The sequence below is a fragment of the Alligator mississippiensis genome, chromosome 1, assembly GCF_030867095.1.
Source record: "Alligator mississippiensis isolate rAllMis1 chromosome 1, rAllMis1, whole genome shotgun sequence".
Lineage (NCBI taxonomy): Eukaryota > Metazoa > Chordata > Crocodylia > Alligatoridae > Alligator > Alligator mississippiensis.
The window spans coordinates 286,934,377-286,957,340 of record NC_081824.1 but is presented as its reverse complement, the minus strand read 5'-3'; the positions used below and the strand labels follow the sequence as shown (position 1 = coordinate 286,957,340).

The window sequence follows — 22,964 nt, the reverse complement described above, 5'->3', positions numbered from 1 at the left end:
GAACACAGATCCCAGCTCCCCCTCCACCTGTCCTCACACATGGTGGGCGGCACAGCTGGAGCAGAGCCTGGGGTGTCGGGGGAGGATGTGGACTGCCTGCTCAGGGCTTCCCACTCTGCTGCGCTTCCCACGGGGAGGGTGGGGGGGGGGGGTTGTGGTGCAGCAGGCGGGATCCAGCATGGGTGGGAGCACCACACTGCCATGCTCGCCTAGGTGACATGCCTACCTGCCTACCTGCAGTGCAGGGCACAAATCCATGCTGCTGCAATGCTTCACCTTGGTAGCCATGGTGACGCAGGACAACAGGGTATGCTGTGGTGATGTATATGTGGAAGGGCTGGGGGGGGGGGGAAATGACACAGGGTGTAGGGTAGGGTGTGATGGAGAGTGTGGGGGAAGTGCTGGGACCCCCCACGCTGCCCCTCATGGTGCACAGCCCCTGTCACTGGCAGCAGCAGCAGCACCAGGCGGTGGGTGCTTGGGGCATTCGTGGCTTGCGCAGGTGCTGCTGCCCAGCGTCATGTGTCTCCAGTCAGCGCTGCATGTGGTAGCAATGAGCACAGCCAGGCCGGCCTGCTCTATTGTGCAGGGCTCCACATGGCACACGTGCAGCTCCCAGTACTTGTGTGTGATCGGGCCAAGCCCCACAAGATGGAGCCAGCTGCTTTCCCTGCCCCCTGCCATGCAGATCCCAGGACTCAGTTCCCATCCACTCCTGGCTGAGTCCAGGGACCTGCACAACAGGGAGCAGTGAAAGCACCCGAATCCATCACACGGGCTTCCCCCGGTGGCATGTTGAGTGCTGGTAGATGCACGTGCACTAAATAGAGCCTCATATGATAAAGGCAGGCTGACCTGCCTGTGCTCTTTGCCACCATGCGCAGTGCTGGCCAGAGCCACATACCGCCAGCAGCAACGCTTGCATGGAGCACGAGCACCCACAGCGCCTGCTGCTGCTGCCAGCGGCAGGGGCTGTGCATCATGGGAAGGAGAGTGTGGGGTGTCCCCACACCCCCCGCACACCCACACCCTGCCCACCCAAGCTCTGCACTCCCGCTGCTCCCCAGGTACGTGCTCTGTGCTGCTCCCAGCTCCAGCCTAATGCTCCATGCTCCAGCCTAGCTGCAGCTCCCCCTTCTCCCGCCCCTGCTGCTTCCCTACCTGGTGCCTGGAGCAAGCAGGACCACCAGGGAAGCCAAGTGGGTCCCCCAGTGGCTGCAGCAGTAGTAGCAGCTGCCCTGCCTGGAAGCTGTGCCAGGACCATCTACATATGAGGGTGGGAGTGAGGCACGTGGGCTGGGCAGGGTACAATTAGTAGGTGGGTGCCTGTGGGCTGGATGACATTGCCTGGTGGGTCGGATCTGGCCCGCGGGCCATATTTTGCCCACTCCTAGATTACAGTGATTTCTTGCAACCCCATCTGCTGTTTCTGCAACTCCATTTGGGGTCACGACCCACAGTTTGGGAACTGCTGGATTAAAGGCAGGATTTTAAAAACTCAATTAGTATGACTTGGTAACATAATTCTCATTTACTTCAAATAGCAAAATCCTAATGAATAGCCTGCATCTTTGTTGCAGAAAGTCAATGTACCCAGCAATTCAGTTTAATGGAAATTTATAGTGGCTGCGAATACAGAAAGAACAGTTTGTTTATTAACTGTGTCTGAGTTTGCATTATTATGTTGTCACAATAAGGTTAGTAAGTGCCTGAACTCATCAATCTAAATGAGCATTTAAACCATGAAATGAAAGAAAAAATCCTACACAAAATCTGAAATTTTACTAACAATTAGGAAACTAAAGAAATAAGCACAGAATATCCGTTTAACACTACTGACTGTATTGGGAAGAAAGTGAACTACTAGCAGTATGTAATTTGATTAAGAAAAAAGTAGTAATTTTCACAAATCTGTATAAAATAGTGAACAGTTGTGAGGCAGGTATTTTATTTTGCCATCAATGAAAATGTGAAGCTATTGGTACGTTACAAGAGAAATGGAGAGATCCAAATATTAAAAGGAAAAGGACATTTTGAACAGCTGAAAAAATTGAGGTGTGCCATGTTAAAACATTTTTTGGAAACTTCTATTATCAAAATATTTTATCGTCTCCTAAAGGTGACATCTCATACATTCAAATAATGACCCAGAATGGTAAGATTTGATGGGAGCTGAAGCAGCAGATGGCTTAGCTGTCATTATCCATCTATCTCTTAGGAGAGCATACAACAGAAATTAACTGGAAACACTGAACAACTTCACAGAAGAAATTAGTGGTAGACCTTACCTCAGAGCACGACTAAGCTTCTCATAGTTCATGGTGGGTTTATTTTTACGCTGTCCCCATTTCTGTGCAACTAGCTCGGGTTGATTCAGCTTAAACTCTCCTTCATCACCAACCCAAGAAATACAGTCCCGAGCATCTTTGTCAGTAAGAAGTTCTAGCAAGAACTGCCATAACTGGATCTGGCCATTGTTTCCTATTGTAAAGCAACAAAAAGTGAAATTAACTCAAGTTCATTGAAACTGCAAACACAGAAGAAACGCTCCAATGAAAATAAATTACATTCTCAAGAGTGGCTATTACTTTTGATCAATTGTAGTTGAACTCCAAAGACTAGTATTTTCCTGCCAAGACAGGTTAAGCTATCAATACCAATCTCCTTCACATGCATGCACACACGCGCCAAATGAACATCACAAACCTACTGAGTTTGAACTGTATTTTTATTCAGTGTCAAGTGCAATTATTTGAGTACATTTTAATCCTTGAAAATATGCCTTAGTTTTCCTTTACAAATATATATTTGAGGAAGAGACACACTCAGATGTTCCTCTCAAATTTCCTACTGAAATTACTTTAAGACTTTATAAAATTCATACAAGGTCAGGTCAAGATCCCTCAGGTATAGCTAACAAAATACTGACTTTTTAAAAAATGATCCTTCAAGCTTTATTTCCTAAAACTATAAAGGGGTACTTACAAACGGGCTGAATTTCCAGAAGTACTTATCATGCAGTAACTCCCTTTGGAGTCAGTTTTGAAGGTCTTATCTGAGGAGCCCAGTTTTAGCTTCCTGATTTTGAAAATCTTGGCGTGTCCATTACAAGACACTTTGCCAAAGCTTAAAGAACATATAAATGACCTTAAGAAAAGAACATAAGGACACTTGTCTAATATAGAGCCAAATGAAGAAAATTGAACAGAAATTCTGGAAATAAACTGCAGAACAATATGCAGTTTTCCTGAATAAACCTTCACTTAAATGATATTGCTAACAAAATGATGGCAGGAACTGAACAAACACTGCTCCCACTGCCCAGCTAAGGATCTATAAACATACTAATTATTTGCCCTCTTAGTTTCCTCCTTCAGCATCTAACAAACAAAATTAAAGTTTAAACAAATGGTATGGAAGCAGGGTGCAGAAAGGACAGGGGATCTTTACTGAAAACGACAATCATAATCTGGCATTTGTCTGATCTACCAGATGGTATGTCCAATAAACACACTGCTCTAACTATTCTGGGAATTTTATTGGCTCAGAATAGGAAGAGGGTCATTAACTACTTCATCCCTGCAACGGCTGAATTTTTCCTGCCAGCCTTCCATCCAAGTACTAGTGAACACAGAAAGCCTGATAAAAATAGCACCTTAGAGTGATCCAAGGTATGCTGCATATTTGTCATGCAATTTAACCATTAAACACCCCACAGCACTCTACTACAGTATAAGAAGAAAACTTCCCCTGATCACATACCCTTGTTTGTCACCTACTATCACTTGAACCAATAAAAAGGATCATCAAACAATTACAAGTTAGACTCAAAAAGGACCAGATCTTGAGAGAAATATCTCCAGGCACTCTGATTCTGGCCTTCAGACACCCCCCAACCTTTCCCAATACAACAGAGCCAAACTCCTTGCTAAACAACAGGCATATAACGAGACCCAACTCTGCCTCAACAATACAAGCAAAACCTGTCAAGTCATCTCTACTGCTACAACAATCAGCACTCCCCACAATAAAACTGATCAGAATCCATGGATCTCACACTTGTCTGTGGTATGCCTCATCCCATGCACCACATATCCTCATGGAAACTACGTGGATGAAACGAAACAAAACCTAGAGACCAGAATCACAGAAAGTTCACCTAGTCCAACCCGCTGCTCAAAGCAAGACCAGCCCCAAATAGATCATTCCAGCCAAAGCTTTGTCTAGGCAGGTTTTGAAAACCTCCAAAGATGGAGCTTCCACCACCACCACTGGGTAACTGGTTTCAGTGTTTTACTACACTCCAAGCGAGAAAATTCTTCCTAATATCTAACCTAAACTTCCCTTGCTGCAACTTGAGACTGTTGCTCCTTCTTCTGTCATCTGCCACCACTGAGAACTGTCTAGCTCTATCCTCTTTCAAACTCCACTCAGGTAGTTGAAGGCTGCTATTAAGTCCCCTCTCAGTAAGATAAAGGACAGACATTAGAATGCAGGTCGAATATTTTTCACAGGGTAGTCACTCCTTGTCTGCCCTCATAGTTCTCACATGCAAGGGAAATTTACCAGGCACCTTCAAAAACCGAGCCTGGAAACAAAAATTCACTAGCCTGTTGGGGGACACTGAGTCAGGGACTTAAACAATAACTTCTTGGCCTATATGGTAATCTACCTGATACTCACTGCATTTCACAGGTGATAACAAGCCTCCTGAACAATCCTGCTCTTCCACTTACCAGGGTTTTACTACGTTGTTCTTGTCAGTTGGCTACCTGATAATTTCTCCCATATCCTGTTTTTATTTACCTATGGAATTTTGTACAAGACATTGTTCCTTCTGTTGTTTAGCTCTGCTGTGCCTGCTTCTCTCCAGAGACCCAGGAAAGGCTATCGTGATACCCAACAGCTTATCTAAGTGTATCCAAATGATGCAGCTGGTCAAATAAAAGATACTACCCACAAGCACTCTCACCTCTCTAAAATAAATTTTTAAGAAATGGAGACCATACCCGTTCTGTTTCCTGGTGAACTTCTGTCTTCTCCTGAGATTCTTGGAGCTCTCTGTACTTTAGCTGCCTTTGCACTGCTGTTTATTACTTTAATGGTGGTTGGGGTAGCAGGCTGTACAGATGCTGGAATAATTTGCACAGCTGTAGAAGGTAAAACATTGGAGAAGAACATTCATTACAAAAGGCTGAAAGAAAAACCTCATACACAAAGGCATACTTTAAAAGTTATTGATAATACCAGTAAGAACCAAACATTTTCTTCTAAAAGATGTCATCACCCTAAAAATAACTTAAATACTTTCTACCTATTTAAAGCGGATTTGACTGTATTTTCTAAATATATTATACATTTCTATCATTTTGACCCCAGCAATCTTTCCCGACCAGAGCAGGGAGGCTGGACCCAATGATCTCACAAGGTCCCTTCCAGCCCTAAACTTCTGTGAATTGTTTATTTTACTAAATTTGTTTGGGTGTGGGTGTGATTCAGTCGTGAAAAATTATTTCATTATTATAATTTCACTAAGGCCAATACTTGGGAAACCACCATAAACCCATGCAATTGGGATTTAAGAATGCCCTGACCTGAGGGCTGGGAGAAAAAAAAATCCATCTTACTTCATTTGTAGTATAGTCCCTCCATGACTGCTTCCTCAAATTTATAAACTAGAATATACTGGCTGCCCCTCCAAATCCTTTACCTCTTCCCAAAGTCACTGAACACTCTCCTCTGCTAATCTATACAGAAAGCAATGAAGTATTTTTTTTAGTGGTTCAAAAAGACTGCAAAGGTATTGTAGAGGTCCCTCTATGGGACCTTTGCCCCATAACAAAATCCATGGCAAGGATGTAATATAGTCCTTCTGCTGCATAAACACAATTATTTTGGAAGGGGACTTCCAAAAATTAGTTAATTTCTACATGATAAGTACTATTATATTAGATTGCTCTGCAACAGTTTGAGACTCATGGTATTTCACTTTACAATGAATGTCTTTATATCAGTTCTAAGCAGGTCACTATGGATCATGTTGCTTTTCAATATTACTAAATATTTTCTTTCCAATTCAGAAAATTTTTAAAATTGTAATCTAGTAACACCAAGTGCAGCTTTAAAAATGATTGCTGGAAAAATTAAAATCTTGGACAAAAAATAAAGCTATACTTCTGGTATACATTCACCAAGAATGTGGATTCAAACAGCTGATATTACCAATGAGATTTGATAAGAGTAAAAAATTGGGCAGAAAGCCTATGATTAAAGAAAAGAATTAGAAACATTCTTTGGCTTGATTAAACTAAACTCTTAGAGTTTTGCTTTCAAAAATGGATTTCTTGTGGGGCTCTCCAAATATCTGCCATGTCAACGTCTTGTTGACAGATACTTGTCTTAATAAGCTGCTGGCATTACTACTCACGCTGATCAATAGTAACAGTTGCTATTTCTCCAGAATGTTCTTGGCTAGCCAATACATCTGCAAAGTAAAAGTAAAATATAAGTCTTTATTCAAATCCTTTCCCTAGAAAGTCATTTGAAGGCCAATGACTTCTAAAACAGAAAATCAGCTTGGAATTCTGAGCATAACATAAAGGCTTAGAAGTATACAAAAATTAACTTACAGAAATAAAATATTTAACAGTATATATATATAATGCATGCACAGCACATGGGTATCTGGGAAGACATTTAATTCTCACTATTAGTTTATGCATGAGATCCTTACTATTGTTTTTTTCCCCCTTTCTTAAATTTACTTTTATACTTATAGGATTTTTAAAATGTTTCAAAATCCACTGAGACAGAAATCAACAACTGCCTTTAACTTAACTGTACCTCAATATTATACACACAGACAAACCTGAAAGATGAGTGCATTGGCTTATTCCCTTTTGCATTTATGTATGATTGCAATGTGCACCATAAACTGCACTTAATCAATAATTAATTAAAAACTGTCAAAAATAAAAAACGAACCTAAGTTGTATTAAAACCAAAGCAGAACTTATAAGCCTCACAATTTACTTCCTATATTACCATATTTACTTGAATACAAGATGACCAATATTATAAGACAACCTCCAGATAATTAGATTCTATATACAGAAAATATATACGTTTGGAATTATGTATATATTTTCCATAATTTTCCAGGTATAGAACCTAATTATTGGAGGTTTGTCTTGAGTTTGTCAACCTCCCACTGCTACAGACGGGAAAATAAATCTAGGGGGTCAAGTAGTCCCTTTGCTTTCTGCTTCCCATCAGCTTTTTCCATTTTTTAAAAGAAATGTTAATGTTCTAAGCCAAATCAAGTCCAAATCCATGAGTCAGTCCAGAACTGCAAGTGGCCATACAACGGGCAAACATCCTCCTCTCCACCAGGGGCTTCAGATATTTCCAATGTCTTTTGGCAGGCATCCCATGTGCAGACCCCAAGTTTTGCGTGCCCTCAGACATATGGCTGCAGGAGCAAGCTAGGGAGGAGCCTCCCACTTCCATAAAATGGGCATTAAGCCCCAACACCTCAGCAGGTACTAAACCATGCCAGAAGAACAGTTATCCCCAGGAGGCTTAAGGAAAACTGCTTTCTTGGACTCAGATACATGGCGTTTCCCCTGTCAGGTAACCTACCACAAGGACAGGTTAGTATAATCTGCTTTTACAATTGGCCGGCCTGTAAGGAGTGACCTAGAAACCACTATGCAAAGACGAAGCAGAAGAGAATGTTATGTGATGAATGCCCATCTGCAATGATAAGGAGGAGACAGTCTTAGATAAAGGAGGTTTGAAAACAAAATAAGAAACAGAGTACTGGGTTATAGGGCTCATTAAAATACTAAAAATCACGCCCCTAGGTGGGGAAAAAGTATGCTAATGAAACATACATGTATGTAAATGAGATACATGGCTAAAACACAGGTATAGAGACATGCTCAGTAAAGAACTCCTTGTGTCACTCCTCTATAACCAATCAGCAAACAAGGATGCTTATGGAGGTTCAAAAACTCCTGTATAAAAGATGCTTAGAAATAGTAATCTAGTGTGCTTGTTACGTGAAATTATTCCGCTCGCACCTTTTATTGCTAGCAATAAACCTTCTCTGTACTTTCACCCCTGGTATCTTTATTGGCCTTTGCATACCGGGCACGATCCCAGACTTGAGCTGGGGCTCAACAGGCCCTTCTACCTCTCCTTACTGTCAAGACCCTACATGCTCTCAGCACATGGAAGTGCCCCACCAGATTCAACACCATTTCAAGCCATGGTGACCCCATAGCTCAGCACTGTTCAGTATGTGTGTACTCCAGATAACCCCAACTCATGACTGGAACTGCATATTCTTATTATGTGTCCTAGGCTCTTCCAAAAAGGTATATGCAGATGAGATGCAGGGAAACCTGGTCTATTTTCCTTATGGAGGGTGAGGCCACACTAATCATATGCAACAGGTTGAGAGTGCAGTTGACAGAGGGATTCTGGGTAAGCTGTTCGAGGCCCATTTTGTGATGTTTGCCAAATGTTTTTAAGGCTGGTCAAGAAACAGGAATTAGTGGAAATGAGAAAGTAAGGTGCAGCTCAGCTGTGGAAGTCAAAAGGAGGTTGAAATGTGTGCAGTGTAGTGGCTCACCATGGCTTTAAAAAAAAGAGTCACCGGTGAAAGGGACTATGCTCAATGGGCACTACCATAGGTCTTATTCAGATGGGCTGCACAAATCTTAGGAGCACCTCATAGATAGCTTCTCGCTGGCCAACTTCCAGTAGGAGGATCTCAGCCACACACCGCCTTTATGGAAATGGAAGACTCCTTCCTAGCTTGCTCCTGTGGCCATATGGCTGAGGGCAAGCAAAACTTGGGGGCATCAGAACACCAAGCATGTGGGCTTGAGCCTGCACACAGGATGCCTTCCAAAGGATTTGGAAGTATCTGAAGCCCCAGTCTGGGGCTGGCCCAAGCAGGGCCATATATGGTTCTTGAATGATTCAAACTGACTTGGACCTGATCTGGCATATTTGACCTGGGACACACAAAATTTTCATGTAAACAACCCCCCAAAACCCACTATATTTGTGGTAGGCTCTCAACAGCAAGTTTTCCCCATATATGTCATGCACTTCATAGTAATTCTTAGGACTGGCTGCACCTTAATCAACTTTATAGTTGGTTTCTATCATGTAACACATGTTGCTTTTAGCAGCAGTTCAAAGATAGGCAATATATTTATAATGTGGTTCCCTTGCAGGCAAATGTAAAAGAAGGGGCTTTTTCTCCTCCCATGTTAACTGGGGGAAAAAGACCTTGTCTTGCATTCGAGTAAATACCATAGATTAAGAATAAATCTGAGGAAAGGCGTACCAGATTAATATGTACACTTAACTTTCATAACAGTGAGTATTCTTGCTAGCATATTTGGTTATCTAATATTCAGCATTCATTCACAGTAAAAAAGAGAAGTAGGAAAATAAAACCAATAATGAATAGTCCAAGTTATTTTTAATGACAAAACAGCAACTAAAACATGAGAGGGCTCACATACATTTTCGGAGAAGTTCTAAGTGGCTCCAAAGGATTTCTCCCCGAGGAACTCTCTGAAAGAAGTCTTCTTGATTGAGGCTGCATAACTCTCGCCCCGGAATGCTAAGACTATTGATGTCTATATCAGTCATGGTAAATTCCTTCATCACCCATACCACCCAGTGAAGCACTTGGTCTGTTGACCACTGTACAGGGTCTAAGGAAAAATAGAAAAGAAAAAAACAACAAAAACAACTCTTAAAAATACTGTCCATTTTAGATGTTCTACAACTGTTTCTTACAGGAACTAAAAACAGAAAGTACCATAGAAAAAGTACTACACATGGCTGTACCACGTAACGGGAACAAATAACTGAACAGTCTTATGAAAAGAATGAATTTCATTAAGAATATCTTTACTGAAACTCAAGTTTAAAAAAAAGCCTGGTTTTAGTAATAAAGCCTGGCCCTGGGCCATTCAGCACAGCAGTTCAAGCAAAAATCAATATTGATTCCTTTGCAACTAAAGGATAAGAATCTAAATTTTTACTATAAAAAGATGAGAAGAAAAAGAAGAAAGCAGTTTAATATTAACAATCCAGATGTACTGAAAACCTACTTTGTTTGAATTGCTGGGTAGTAGAAAAACACCAATGTTATTATTCAAAGGATTTTGGTTAGCAAAACATAAAATCATCAATGTAAGAATTTTGCACTTTTGGTACAACAGTATTTTTTTTCTTTAAATTATGGTTGGTCTCCAGGTTAAAAAGGATATGGACTCATCAGCTCCTGATCAGTCAAATAACCCAGTGCTATACAACAATAACACCAGTTTCTAGACAAGTTAGTTGCCCCTAAAAGGTATGTATGTTATTTTAAATACCTTATAACACGGGTGCTGAACCTCTGGACAATGGACTAAATGCAAACCACAGATCCACTGCATCTGGGCCACAGGGCTCCCCATGGGTCAGGAAATTTGGTGGTGGGGGAGCAGTGGCAATTAATACACCCGTTCTTCCCTGCTAAATTCCCAAACCCCAAACCCTGTGGTAGGTCAAAGGTGAGTCATGCCCTCTCTGCTGATGGCCAGACCATAATCCCCCCTAAAGGGATGTATCAAATCCCTCTCCAGCCCCAAAGGCTGGGTAGGGGCTTCATTAAGACCTCTCTTCCACCACGGCTGGGTCAAGGCCCCTTCCCCTGCAGTCCTGGGTTGAGGCCAAGGTGCCCCTTGCTCCCCTCCATGAGGCTGAATGAAGGACTACCAGCCAGATCTGGCCCGCAGATGGACCAGGCACTGCCCATTCAGCTGTCCAGGCAAAAGGGCTGAACACCACTGCCTTATAATATACTGTATAGTGGAACTTTTTTTTTTTTTTAAATGATATCCTGTAGGACAATATTAAACTGATATATCACACAGCTGCACGTGCATCACCTAGAGACAATTGTAATATCAATACCATGGGGCAACATAGAACAGTAGAAGTGTGGAAGACATTATCACTTTAATGGAATAGTAGGAAACATGATATGTAATATTTAAATACTTGTCAAGTATGCAGACAGAGCCCAACCTACACAAGCAAAGGAATACAGAGCAGCAGCAACCAAAAGAAAAAAAAGCCCTAGAGGCTCTAGATCTGAAAGAAATTTTAATTTAATTAAAATATCTTCAATATTTCAGTCAGCAAAAATTAGAAACCTAGGCTAAGAGGCAGGTGGTTAAAAGTGAAAGGCTGTCAAAATCATGTGCATTTCTTAAAAAAAAATAAAATAAAAATAAGGGGGTGGCAGAGAGGGAATGAAGAATTACTGGAAACCCTGACTCCCTGCTATGTCAAGGTATCTGTACTGTACTCATCACCAGCAGTGCAAATTGCCAAGACAGTATCCAAGCACTTGAATTCATCACTCTCCACCTCTTATTAATATCATGCATTTCTTAACAGAACTGCCTTGTCCAATTACCATAGGGTATTCCAAGGCGCTCTTGCTCTTTTCGGTAGCCTTCCAGAGCTGCAGCCCATCGTGTCACTTGCTCAGAAGTCTCATCTGAAATGGTTGTGATGTGCTTCGTCCCATCCAGGGTTATCACTTGGGCCTCCTCAACAAGATGAGCTTCAGCCTCAGCATGATGGGCATCTGGATCAATCACTACCTCCACAGTTTCAACAGGCTTTACAATTTCAAGGATGTTTAACTTAGGGTCTATTCCTAAATGAAAGAAAAACAAACATGCAGAAAAGAAGTATTACCTTTGAGCACTAGGAACCACATAAAAAGCTTTCATTTAAACTCCTCCAAATTCACCTTTCACATAGCGCACATAATTCATTATGCAATCACAATTTCCTTCTTCTATTAATTTATCTATGATTCACTTTCCTCTTTAACTGTTAAGAAGAACGTGAGATCTCACTCCAGACATTCAACTGACTGGGAACTTTGTATGGACATGTAACAGAATAGTGCACTTTTTCCCATGGAAGAAACACAGAGGTCAAAAACCAGGTATTACTTTAAAAATGGCTACTTTTGAAGACTGAACATGCTTTTGAAACTGATCTGCATGATTTCAATACTGCCATTCTAAAAATTGCATAGGCTGTTAAGTTGTCTAGCTTTACTAGCTATTTGTTTGTGACTTTGGGTCACTCAACTCCTCTCGAGACCAAAGGATAACATACATGTACTTATTCTGCAAGTGTTAGGAGTCTTGTTTGTAAACCACTCTCAAGTGCTACATATATCATTAGTAGTCTTGTTACATCACCCCTTCTACTGTGGTAACACTAAATGTCAGCTTCCCCATTTACATTTATTAAAACAGACCTGCAGACTTATTCATGACTCCATCCTAATCCCTCATACCGCTCCACTGTCCCATTCCTGTCTCCAGCTGATCTCCAGTGACTCCTTACTATGCTATCCATATAACTTCTCTGTTATTTTATAGGTCTCCCTGTAACTCCATGGAGCTTATTCTATGGAGTACGAATAAATCCCCAGGTAACTTTTTTGGTACTATCCTAAGTTTGCATAATACCTAGCATGAGATTCGGTCTGTACTTATCAATTCATATGACAGTAACACCTACTGATATTTGCTAGCCAATTTGTTTGTTTATGGAGAAAAATGTAAAAGAGAACTATTAAAAATAAACTTTAATCATGTTTAATCTTGACCTCCTCGCTTAGGCAGAACTTCCCTCGACTTTAATAAGAACAGCTGCCTGAGGAAACAGTATTTGGACAGGGTACGTACATTTTATTCATCTTAACAGCCTCTGCACAAACTCATCAAAACACAATGGGGCAAAAAGCAACAACTAAAACACTTGGTAAGTCAGACAACAAAACTGGCAGGTAACTCTTTAGTGTTTCACTATGGTGATTTATTAGTAGTAGTAATCACTAAGAGTTTTAGATTTAAAGTAGTCAAAGGGAAAAATATCAATTACAAGTGCAAGTCTAGGGTTCTTAATTCAAGGAAAATTTTGGTTTCTTCTTTATGTAAAGTTTCTTCTATGCAGAAGATCGAATGTTGACTGAATGTGGAAGTCTGTGTAGTAAGACATTATTTCAGGAACACAATGTTTCAGAAAGGATTCTATTTAAAAGTAACTGAAGAGCTTTTCTAATTAGCAAAAATAATGACATCATTGTGACAATTATTTGATAGGTACAGCAGAAGTAGCTGATGAAACTGTTGTAAAGTAAGAAGAAACTTATGCCTGAGGTAGAGAAAAGGACACCACTGGAAGGAGGTGATCTCTGTAACAACCCAGAAAGATAACCCTAACAGCTCTATTCTGAATGAATACTATAATCAGACAATCAGGATGAAATGGGCAGCCTCCCCCAGGTATTGTTCAACATTTTGATCATTTGTCACATTTCAGGTGCTGCTCTCACTTGCAGGCTTACAAGCTGAGGTGTATATTGCCCACCATTTACCAGTTACATGGGCTGTCAATGCAACATTTTTCTGAAGTACTATAAATAATTCCATCATAAAAATACAATCTTCTTTGCAAAAATTAGTGACAAATTGCTTGAATACCTATATACCTGATTAAACACTTTTCAAAATTCCCTGTTCAAAACTAAAAATCTTTCCTGCTCCCCTTTATTATAAATCAATTTAAACAGATTTTAAATCATTTTCAGTTGTGAAATGGAACATATTAAAACACAGACACTGAAATTCCTTTTCATATTATTACATGAAGGCTGCAATCTCTCAATAAAAAGTGCTATAGAAAAGCAGATATTTTGGGGCCACATTTTGCTTGAAAGTACCTAACTGTGAAGTCAGCGAAGTGACTTTTATTTTATGCTGATGGAACAGCAGAATGTAATCTTTTGATCACATTTCTACCAAGGCACTTCCATGGCCACTGAAGGGGAGATGATCAAAAAATAGTGTTCAGAAATAGGAAGTGAAGGAGACTAAAATAAATGCAATACCAAAATTTTAAAGGGTCTAATGAAGTAAATGGTCAAGAATATCATTAAAAGCAAGTAAAGACTTAATAAAAACCAGAAGATGTTCAACAAAGCTATCATAGTTTTTAACAAATAGCAACAGTCTAGTTTTAAGTTCTAGGACAGATTAGAAAAGGCAGCAGGGATATAAGGTCATCCTTTTGATCCTCAAAGAATGCGGAAAGCATACCAGTATGTTTACATTTTCTCCTATGGAACTGCTCACTTGCTACACAAAACAATTCAGTCTTTCAACTACATGCCAAAAGAACGGGGAGTATATTGTTTAATCCACTGTAAATGGATCCAGACTGTGAGTAGCTATGTTCTGAAGTAACAGCCTGCCACCTACCTTTCTGCAATGTAAAATTAAAATAAATGCAATGGATGTCTGTGTTTACTCCCACATCATTCCCTTCATTCATTTTGTAAGAAAACAGAGGACAACACTCCAATGTGCATAGGCAAACATGTTTCCTTACACACATTACATACGAAACACTAGTTCTTGATTTCAAATTTCTTCCTCCAACTTTAATGTGTAAGGAATTACTCATTTTGCAGTTTTATTTCTGACAATTTTCAGTGACAATTTTTAAATCTGCCGATTTCCACTTGATTATGTTCCATAAATTATTTCCCATACTATATTTTTGCACAGCTGAATATCACTAAAGAACCCTTTCTTTACATTGTAAAAACTGGTCTTACAAAAAGCTTCAGCCATTTATATCTATGCCTCAATTTTTCATCTTATTTCAACTAACTCTACTTGTTAAGGGAACACTCTCTAGTTGCTTTCAAGTTGCTTTGTTCTTATATTCATTCTCTTCTAAGTTACTCTATTCTCTTACTGTAAGCTGTCATAAGCCTTTGTTGGAAAGGTGGTCTATAAATAATAAATCTGTCAGATTGGTGCAGGTCTGGTCATTCATACGATTTCAAATGTATTTGTTAAACTGTACACAAGAGAAGAAGTGGATCTGCGGACATAAAAGTACAAAAAGGTGGTAAGAGTCTACTGTTACTCCACCCCCATTAAGCACCTGACTACTACTGATTAATTATTGAGGACCCAAGGGGCATATGTGAACTGAAAGAGTCCATCATGAATTTGAAAGAGGGAATCATGATCTGGCAGAGAAAGTTAGTATCTAAGCCAAATCCTGATGGAAGAACTACATAAACATATAATGGCAGGAAAAAAATCTTATGTTAATGTTAAGAACACAAAAGCATAAGAAGTGCCATCCTGGCTTAGATCACAGGTCCATCTAGTTTGGTCCATCCTATATCATTCCTGTACCTCAGTGACAAAGTAGATGCTAAAGAGAAGAGAATATATTCAGGGCCTATCCAGACTGACCTGTTCCCTACTCTTTGCCCCTTACAGCATCTAGTATTTAGAGGACTAGGTAGTCCTAATTGGTAGGCTACTCCCTTAACTATCATGTTTAATACCCACTGATGGACCTGTCCTGAATAAATTGTCCCACTTCTTCAAACCTAGATAAATTATCAGCCTCTACAACATTTTGTAGCAATGAGTTCCACACGTGAATTACATGCTAAGTTAAAAAAACCCACACTCCTTTTGTTTGTTTTAAATTTGCTACCTCTTGCTATAACTGTATCCTCTAATTTTATGTGTGTACAAATCCTGTAGATTTAATTAGCAGTGACCTCCTTAAAATCAACTTTCTGTTAATAAAACCAAGCATTAAGATATGAGACTTTTGATTATGTGTACCTTTTGTTTAGAACAGGGTGGCCAACCTATGGCATGCACAACACAAATGGGACATGCAGTCACATCAAAGCTGGGGGCAAGGCTGCAAATGAACAGGGGAAGAGAGATGCAGGACAATCTGGGGTTGGAAGGGCATGTTGTGGCTCACCAGGCTTGTGTGGCCCCAGCTGGGAGGCCCCAGTACAGACCAGGGAAGTAGGGCCCATCCCATCTGTTGTGCCCTAATCATCTGCTTGGCTGCTTTAGGGTGAACACAATCTTGAATAGATTTATCATTGTTTTAATAAAGGTGAGATGCCCAACAGCCTGGTTTTGAAACATGCTAGCTTTTCCCTGCAGCTCTCCTTCCCTCCCAGACCTGTCCAGGAGGGAAGGGGAGCAGCAGCTGCTACTTTCCACCTCTTCCCCAAATTGCTCCACCATCTGGCTGCTTCCAAGAGCTGAATGCAGCACGCATGAAAACTCTTTTGCTCTCCAGCAACCCTCAGGCTCCATCGTCAGGTCCCGCCATGCTGGGTCAAGCTGGGTGGCAGCAGCAGGGCCAAAAGCCAGGCTTGGAGAGGCTCTCCTAAAGCAACTGCCGCAGCTCCCAGCCCACTCTCTAGACTGGGGTTCCTCAGTCAGGGGAATGAGTGAGGAGGTTTGCAGTGGTGTTCAACTCCCCACAGGGCAAGTTGTGGAGCAGCTGCTGTTCTCCACACCTTTACCAGATTGGGATCATCCTGGTCTGGGGAAGGTGTGGAGAGGTGACAGTTGCAAGCTGAGCACCTGTACTGCTCCTTCTCCAGGAAACAAATCTGGTGGAGGAAGTTTCTCAGAACTTTCCACTGCTAGAAATGAATGACTGTTCAAGGCTACAGTTGCATCAGTCCATTGGCCCAGACTCACTTCTCTCTGTCGGTCGTTCCTCGCAGGTTCTGATCCCGACTTTGTCGCTTTCATCAATGCCAACCAAATCTCCTACCTGTATCCCTTTCCATCATTCAGTATTCCAAGTAGATGGCTTCCTTCTCTACTTTGAGGCTCCCTGAGCACTAGAAGGAGTAGTAACAAGCCTCCACAAATGAAGAAAATGTTATTTTTTCAGAGGCTTATACTTTAGTCAAATTTAGATGGACATCAAGAGGCCCATCTTTGCTACTAGTCTGACTCCACTGCCATATTTCAAGACTGCTTCAAAAGATTGGAGACTCTTGCTCCTGGTAAAAAAGTCAAGACATGTCTATAAAATGGGAAAATAATTTGTCTAAACTTCCTCTTGTGAAACAGCTACACTGTTGGTTAAAAATGCCCAGTTTAGATTTCACTTAAAGGCAGACAGCCAGCAGGGAAAATTTCTGACTGAATTGTTTAAAATCTGACAAAGTTGCTAGTAGCTGGAAACAAATCTTAAAAATGGAAAGTATTTAGTATCACCACTTACGCAAATATTACTTTTGTCAGCATCCAAAGTTATATAAGAGATTATAAAAATATTTATAGGACAGACTACTGGAAGTAAACCAATCACTAACTTTTTGGTCCTAATGGCAGTCATTCCATTATAGAGGTCTTGCACCTTCATCACTGGAGGCTGCATACTAGCCAAAAGAGAACATGGGAATGAACAGATCACCAGTTTGATCTAGAATTAAAACACCCGTGTTCTGTAATACTAGTGTTTACACTTCATGGATGTAAATGGTCACCTGATACCGAGTCATGTCATAACACATGTTAAAAAAACTGGAGTTCAATAGGAAAAGTTATTTTATAGGCTATGTGTATGCAGCCAGAACTTAAGTGATCCTGGCTCTCTCTCTCTAAACACACTGGTAATCTATAATGAAGCAGGGCAAATCTCTGCATCAAATGTGGCAGAATAACATGGCAGAATAAAATGAAGAAATCTTTGATTTCCTCTAATTTCAAAGACCTCTGAAAATTAAGTTTCTAAATTTTTCACATCATGCAACTCAGTTCCTCAGATTCCTTCTACAGAGCTAAAATATGGACCCTGACCACACCCAAAATTGCTGATATACAAAGAAGCAAATGTGTATAAATAACAGTGCCCCATACTCCTTTAACCTCAGCATACCCACCTCAGCAAAATATCCAAAACAGCAAAAAGGAGACAAGTAAGAATAGAAGAAGAAAACAACAGCGTGCTTCACAGTAAAAGGAAAAAGTCAACTGAATTGGAACAACAATAATAATCACCCAAATTAACTAAAAATATAAACCAATACCTGGAAATCCCAACTATGAAATGCAGTATGTTGGCATCTGCATTATTAACTAATCTGCTCTGACATGAAACAAGATACTTTTTTATGAACCACTACAGAAGAACTACTTTGGATTATTTAGCAGCTGGCGTTGCTTCATTTATATTTACAGATGGCTTATCAAAATTTAATACAACAGTTGAACTGGTATAACAGATTGCCTCTTAAGAAACAGAAGAGTCCAATCCATCACAAAGATTAGCACCACAGACTGGAAATTTATTGCTAGCTTAATTTTGTAAAATGCATGAATTGCAATCTAAAGTGAACCTCAGTAAATCAAAGAGAAACAATATGAGAATAGAGTTATTTCACTTCCGTATCTCACTCCACATACACAAATTCCCTCTTTAAACAGATATTGTAAAGACTTGGAAATGGACAGTGATCACAACATTTTAGAAAATTTTTAGTGGAAATTGATTATGGGAGACTTCAATTACCCCAATACAGATTGGGTAACTGACACTGTGTGTTACAGTAGAACACAGATATTTCTGGATGAGTTGGCTAATAGAGTTCTCTATCCAACAGTGACTATGCCAATGAAAGAAAAGCTACCTGAGACCATGGACAGAAACTGCATTCGTAATGAGATAAATGGTTCTGCAGTACTACAAAAGCTAAGCGCACAGACATGCACACCTCCTGTAACACTAACAAAAAAAAAATGGTGGAAGTGCTACAGAAACACTTCTAGATAAAACTGGAACTTCTCTGTAGTGTTATATTTTGTAGCACTACATGTAAGATCTGTACAGTCCACTGTAACAGGTCAGGGGGATCTTTCAGTTCTCCAACATCCCACAGTGCTCTGCTTCCACCCCTCCAATAGAAGGCAGGAAGAATGAAGCAGTCACTGAGAGCAAGTCTGGGAGAGTACAGAGGCACTGCTACTTGATTACTGACAACCTGCTGGCATTGCAGTAGAGGGGAATACACTGATGGGAGATGAAAACTGCAGGACCGAGCAAACCGCCTACTTGTCCCCATGGCTGGAGATCACTTCAATGAATATCTTCACATGACTTTGCAGCACTCCAGCTGGGAGGCTGTGCATGTCTATGTGCACTTATAGTGCTACAATTCTGTAGCACTTTCAAGTGCTCTGGCACTTGCAGCATTACAAGCATCGTGTCTGTCCATGGCCTTAGATTTGGTTTTGGCCATAACAGAGGCTCTTTCAGAAAAACTTGCTATAGAGAATAATCTTGGATCAAGTGATCACGAATTGAAATAAGAATTGGTCTATACTGTCCGACTGGCAACCTATAGGCTGCATACAGCCCCTAAACTTAACTCATGGCTTGCAGACTCCTGCCTAGTCACCATGACTCCTGCTGCTGCTGCTGGGATCTCCAGGCTCCCACCCCTCCTTCCAGCTTCTGCTCCGCCTTTGCCTCTGGGGGAGGACAGTGCAGTCTGCAGGGTCTGGGGAGGTCTGTGGCTCATGCAGCAAGGCAGTCAAGAAGCAACCACAGCATGTAGCCCCTGGCTACTGAGAAGTTGGACAGCCCTGGTCCAGAAGTGTCTTGGATTTTAAGAAACTAAGGCAATTAGGGAGGCTAAGTGGATCCAGAAATTAAGACACTTGGATATGGAGAGACATAACACTATCATACAGCAAAAGTATAACTACTATCAACTTGTACCCCAAGCATGGAGAAACAGTTGATAAGGAAGGGCTAGACTTGCATGGATGAATAGGAATCCAAACATGCCATTAAGAATAAGCACAGCATCTACAAACAATGAAAAATGGAACTGATCAATATGGAAGAACATCTGTCTGTGGTCAAAGAATGTTGAACAACAAATAACAAAAAGCTTAGTTGAAGCTGATTTTGCAAAGGATATGAAAACAAATAATCAAAAACTTATTTTGTCATACAAATAAAGAAAAAATCCAGGGGGGAAATGTGGGGCCAATATTTGCTGAGGGTGGGGCAGAGATCAACCTTTGGTATGGCTGAAGAACTAACAAATACTTTGCTTTAGTCTTTATGAGGATAACAGGTAATGGAGGATACTGATGGCCTACCACGTGGCACTGAGTACATGAATACAGAATAAACTTAAGCTTCTGCTGTCACAAAACAGGGAGGCCCCAATAATCTCCATTCTAGAATACTGAAGGAATTGGCAAACAAAATAGCAATTCCACTAGCTTGAATCTTCAAAGAGTGCCTATGACTGGAAAACAGCAAATGCAGTACCTATTTTTTAAAAAGGGAGAAAGAGTGATTCAGACAATTACAAGCCTGTTAAGTTGACTTCAACAGTTGGTAAGGTCTTAGAACACATGGAAATAAAACATAGTTAAAAACAGGAAAGGCAGTGGAAAATGGAACATATAACCTGGGTTAATCAGAAGATAATCACATCAGAGTAATTTATTATCATCCTATGTCCACTGATTTCTTGGATAAGGATAATGCAGTGAACTTAAGTCTTCTAGATCTAATAATACCATGCCCTGTGGGAAATTATTGGTCAAACTAGTAAGGAAGGGATCAATGCTACATTCACAAGATGAATAAGAAGTTGGCTCAAAGGGAGTCTACGGTGGGTTATACTGAAAAGGGGTTACATGAGTGGAGAGCTGTTACCAGTAGTGATCCTCAAAAATCAGGCTTAGGCCCCGATTAACATGATCAGTAACCTTGGTTGCTGATAGAAGTGTCTCCATTAAATCTGTAATTATATTAACTTGGGAGGGAAATAAGTGTATTGCATATGCAAAGGAGGACCAGATTATTATACAGAAAGATTTAGATAGTCTTGTGGAATGGAGCAAAAGAAATGCATAAAATTTAGCACTATGAAGTGTAAAGGTGTGCATCTAAAGACAAGTAACAAAGACTTCAGCTATAGGATGGAGATGCACAGGCTGACGAAAAAAAGTGGAACCTGGGTGTATTGGTTGATTGTAGGATGAACATGAACCAATGCAATGAAACTATGAAAAAGACTAATGCAATTTTAGGGTGTATAACAGAGGACGCATGTGTAGGGAAATTATTTGTATGACTGGCATGCCATATGGAATGCTGCCAATATAGTCTCTAATACCCCTGTATGTGGCAATTTTAAGACTGCATTTAGAATTCTATGTGCAGCTCTGGGTACCAGTGTTCAAAGATAATAAACGTAAAATGTTTTTATGAGTTCAAAGAAGGTCACTAAGATGGTCAAGGGAATTGAGAAATTTTCTTATGTATAAAATTATAGCAGCTTGCTTAGTTTAGCAACAGATTGAGGGGGACTCTTTACTAGCAAATTTGTGGGGGAAATATTAGGGAAGGGAAAAAGAGAAGCTTTTTCGGCTAAAAAAAGGCCATTGCTAGCTTAAGATCAAATGGCTACAAACTGGCTATGGATAAATTTAGACTGGAAATCACAAGATTGCTGTCAGAGAAGTGAAGTTTTGGAATGGTCTCCCCAGCAAAGCGGTAGAATGAAGAACCTGCCTCTTAGAGATGAATTTGGATATGTTCATAAAAGGGATGGTATGCCAGGATAGGAAGTTCTGGGACACCCATCAGCATACGTTATATGCAATCTGGTGTCTGCAGTCTCTGAACTGAAGGTAGCTCTTGTAGAGTGGAAGGCATTTGATAATATGAGACCTAAATTCTTTTGCTATTAACCAGGTGTGCTTAGGAAGGAATTTTTCCCCTTTTCATGAACACTACTGGCTTCTGAGGGGTTTTTTTTCTACCTTCTCCATTGGGGAATGCTGGCTTCTGCTAATACTTGGGGTTTTGACTGGATGCCTTAATACTTCTATCAATACTTAGAAAACCCAGAGGTTATTTAGAAAGCCCAGGCTTAAGAGTCTTGCACTTCTGCTCAGGGTCATATCAATAGCCAAATCTGGGGTCTAGAAATAATTTTCCCATAGGTCAAACTGGCAGGAACCATGAAGTTTTTGTCCCTGTCTCTACCACAGGCCATGGTACTTTTCCTGGGATCTTCTTAACATATATTTACAAACTGCTACAAAATCTTGCAGTGCCAGGGCATTGGCAGCATTCTTGGTTTCTGCTTTTGTGTCATGTTCGCACTAGGCCTGTGAGAAACAGCCAGCATTCGCTTTGGATGCAGATTCGGCCAATTTGGGGAACAGTGATTTGATTTGTTGATTCAAATCACTGTCCTGAATTGATTCGAACTGGGGCAGTAGCCAAATCTCCAAATCACCCAGGCCCACCCCCACCCACTCTCCCAGCCCCACAATGGCTGCCCTGCCTACCCCAGTTCCTGGCACTTTGGAAAAAAAAAAACAAACAAAAAAAAAACACCAACTCACTGGGTGCTGCATAGGGGGCTCTGCACAAGCCCTCCAACCCCCCTCACTTCCCCAGTCCCCCCATGGCTGCCCCAGCTCCAGCCCTTTAAGGAAACAAAAACGAGAAAAACCCCCAGACTCACCAGTTCCTGCCAGCAGAGGGTGATCCCCGTTGCCCACCACTGCATGGGGGGCTCTACACAAGCCTCCTGAAGCCCCAAGGCTGCTGCACGAGCGGTGAGTCCCAGGGTTTTTCTCAGTTTTTTTTTCTTAAAGGGCTGGAGCTGGTTCAGGCAGGGCAACCATGAGGGGGACTGGGGGAGTGAGGGGCAGGAGGGTGGGTCATGGCACAGCCCCCCATGCAGCATGGGGCAGTGCAGGACAGTGGGAATTGCCCCGCCCACCCGGTGAGTCGGGGCTTTTTTTTAAAAGCACTGGGAGGTGGGGCAGGCGGGGCAGCCTGGGGAGGCTGGGACAGCAGTTGGAGGGCACTCAAGGGGGCTGGGGGAACAGGCAAGGGATGGGGCCTGGCAGGCATCCTCCCATGGTCCGTACCCCGACCCCCACTTACTGGCTCCAAGTCTGGCTCCAGCTGCCTGCTCCAGCCAGCAGGGACTGTCCGAATCATCAAAG

At 41.2% G+C, this 22,964-nt stretch overlaps 1 protein-coding gene across 3 annotated transcripts in view; it reads right to left on the bottom strand.

Annotated features, from left to right (window-relative positions):
- GABPA (GA binding protein transcription factor subunit alpha) overlaps positions 1 to 22,964 on the bottom strand; it is a 41,826-nt gene that overhangs the window by 4,964 nt on the left and 13,898 nt on the right. For 2 of the 3 annotated variants that reach the window (XM_059720657.1, XM_059720656.1), the window contains exons 5-9: positions 11,501 to 11,746; positions 9,546 to 9,740; positions 6,428 to 6,484; positions 5,010 to 5,150; positions 2,289 to 2,481 (exon numbers count right to left, since the gene is read on the bottom strand). In XM_059720657.1, the coding sequence (XP_059576640.1) occupies positions 2,289 to 2,481; positions 5,010 to 5,150; positions 6,428 to 6,484; positions 9,546 to 9,740; positions 11,501 to 11,746 (832 nt within the window). The remainder of the gene's footprint in view (positions 1 to 2,288; positions 2,482 to 5,009; positions 5,151 to 6,427; positions 6,485 to 9,545; positions 9,741 to 11,500; positions 11,747 to 22,964) is intronic. The other variant, XM_059720658.1, reaches the window with a different exon arrangement.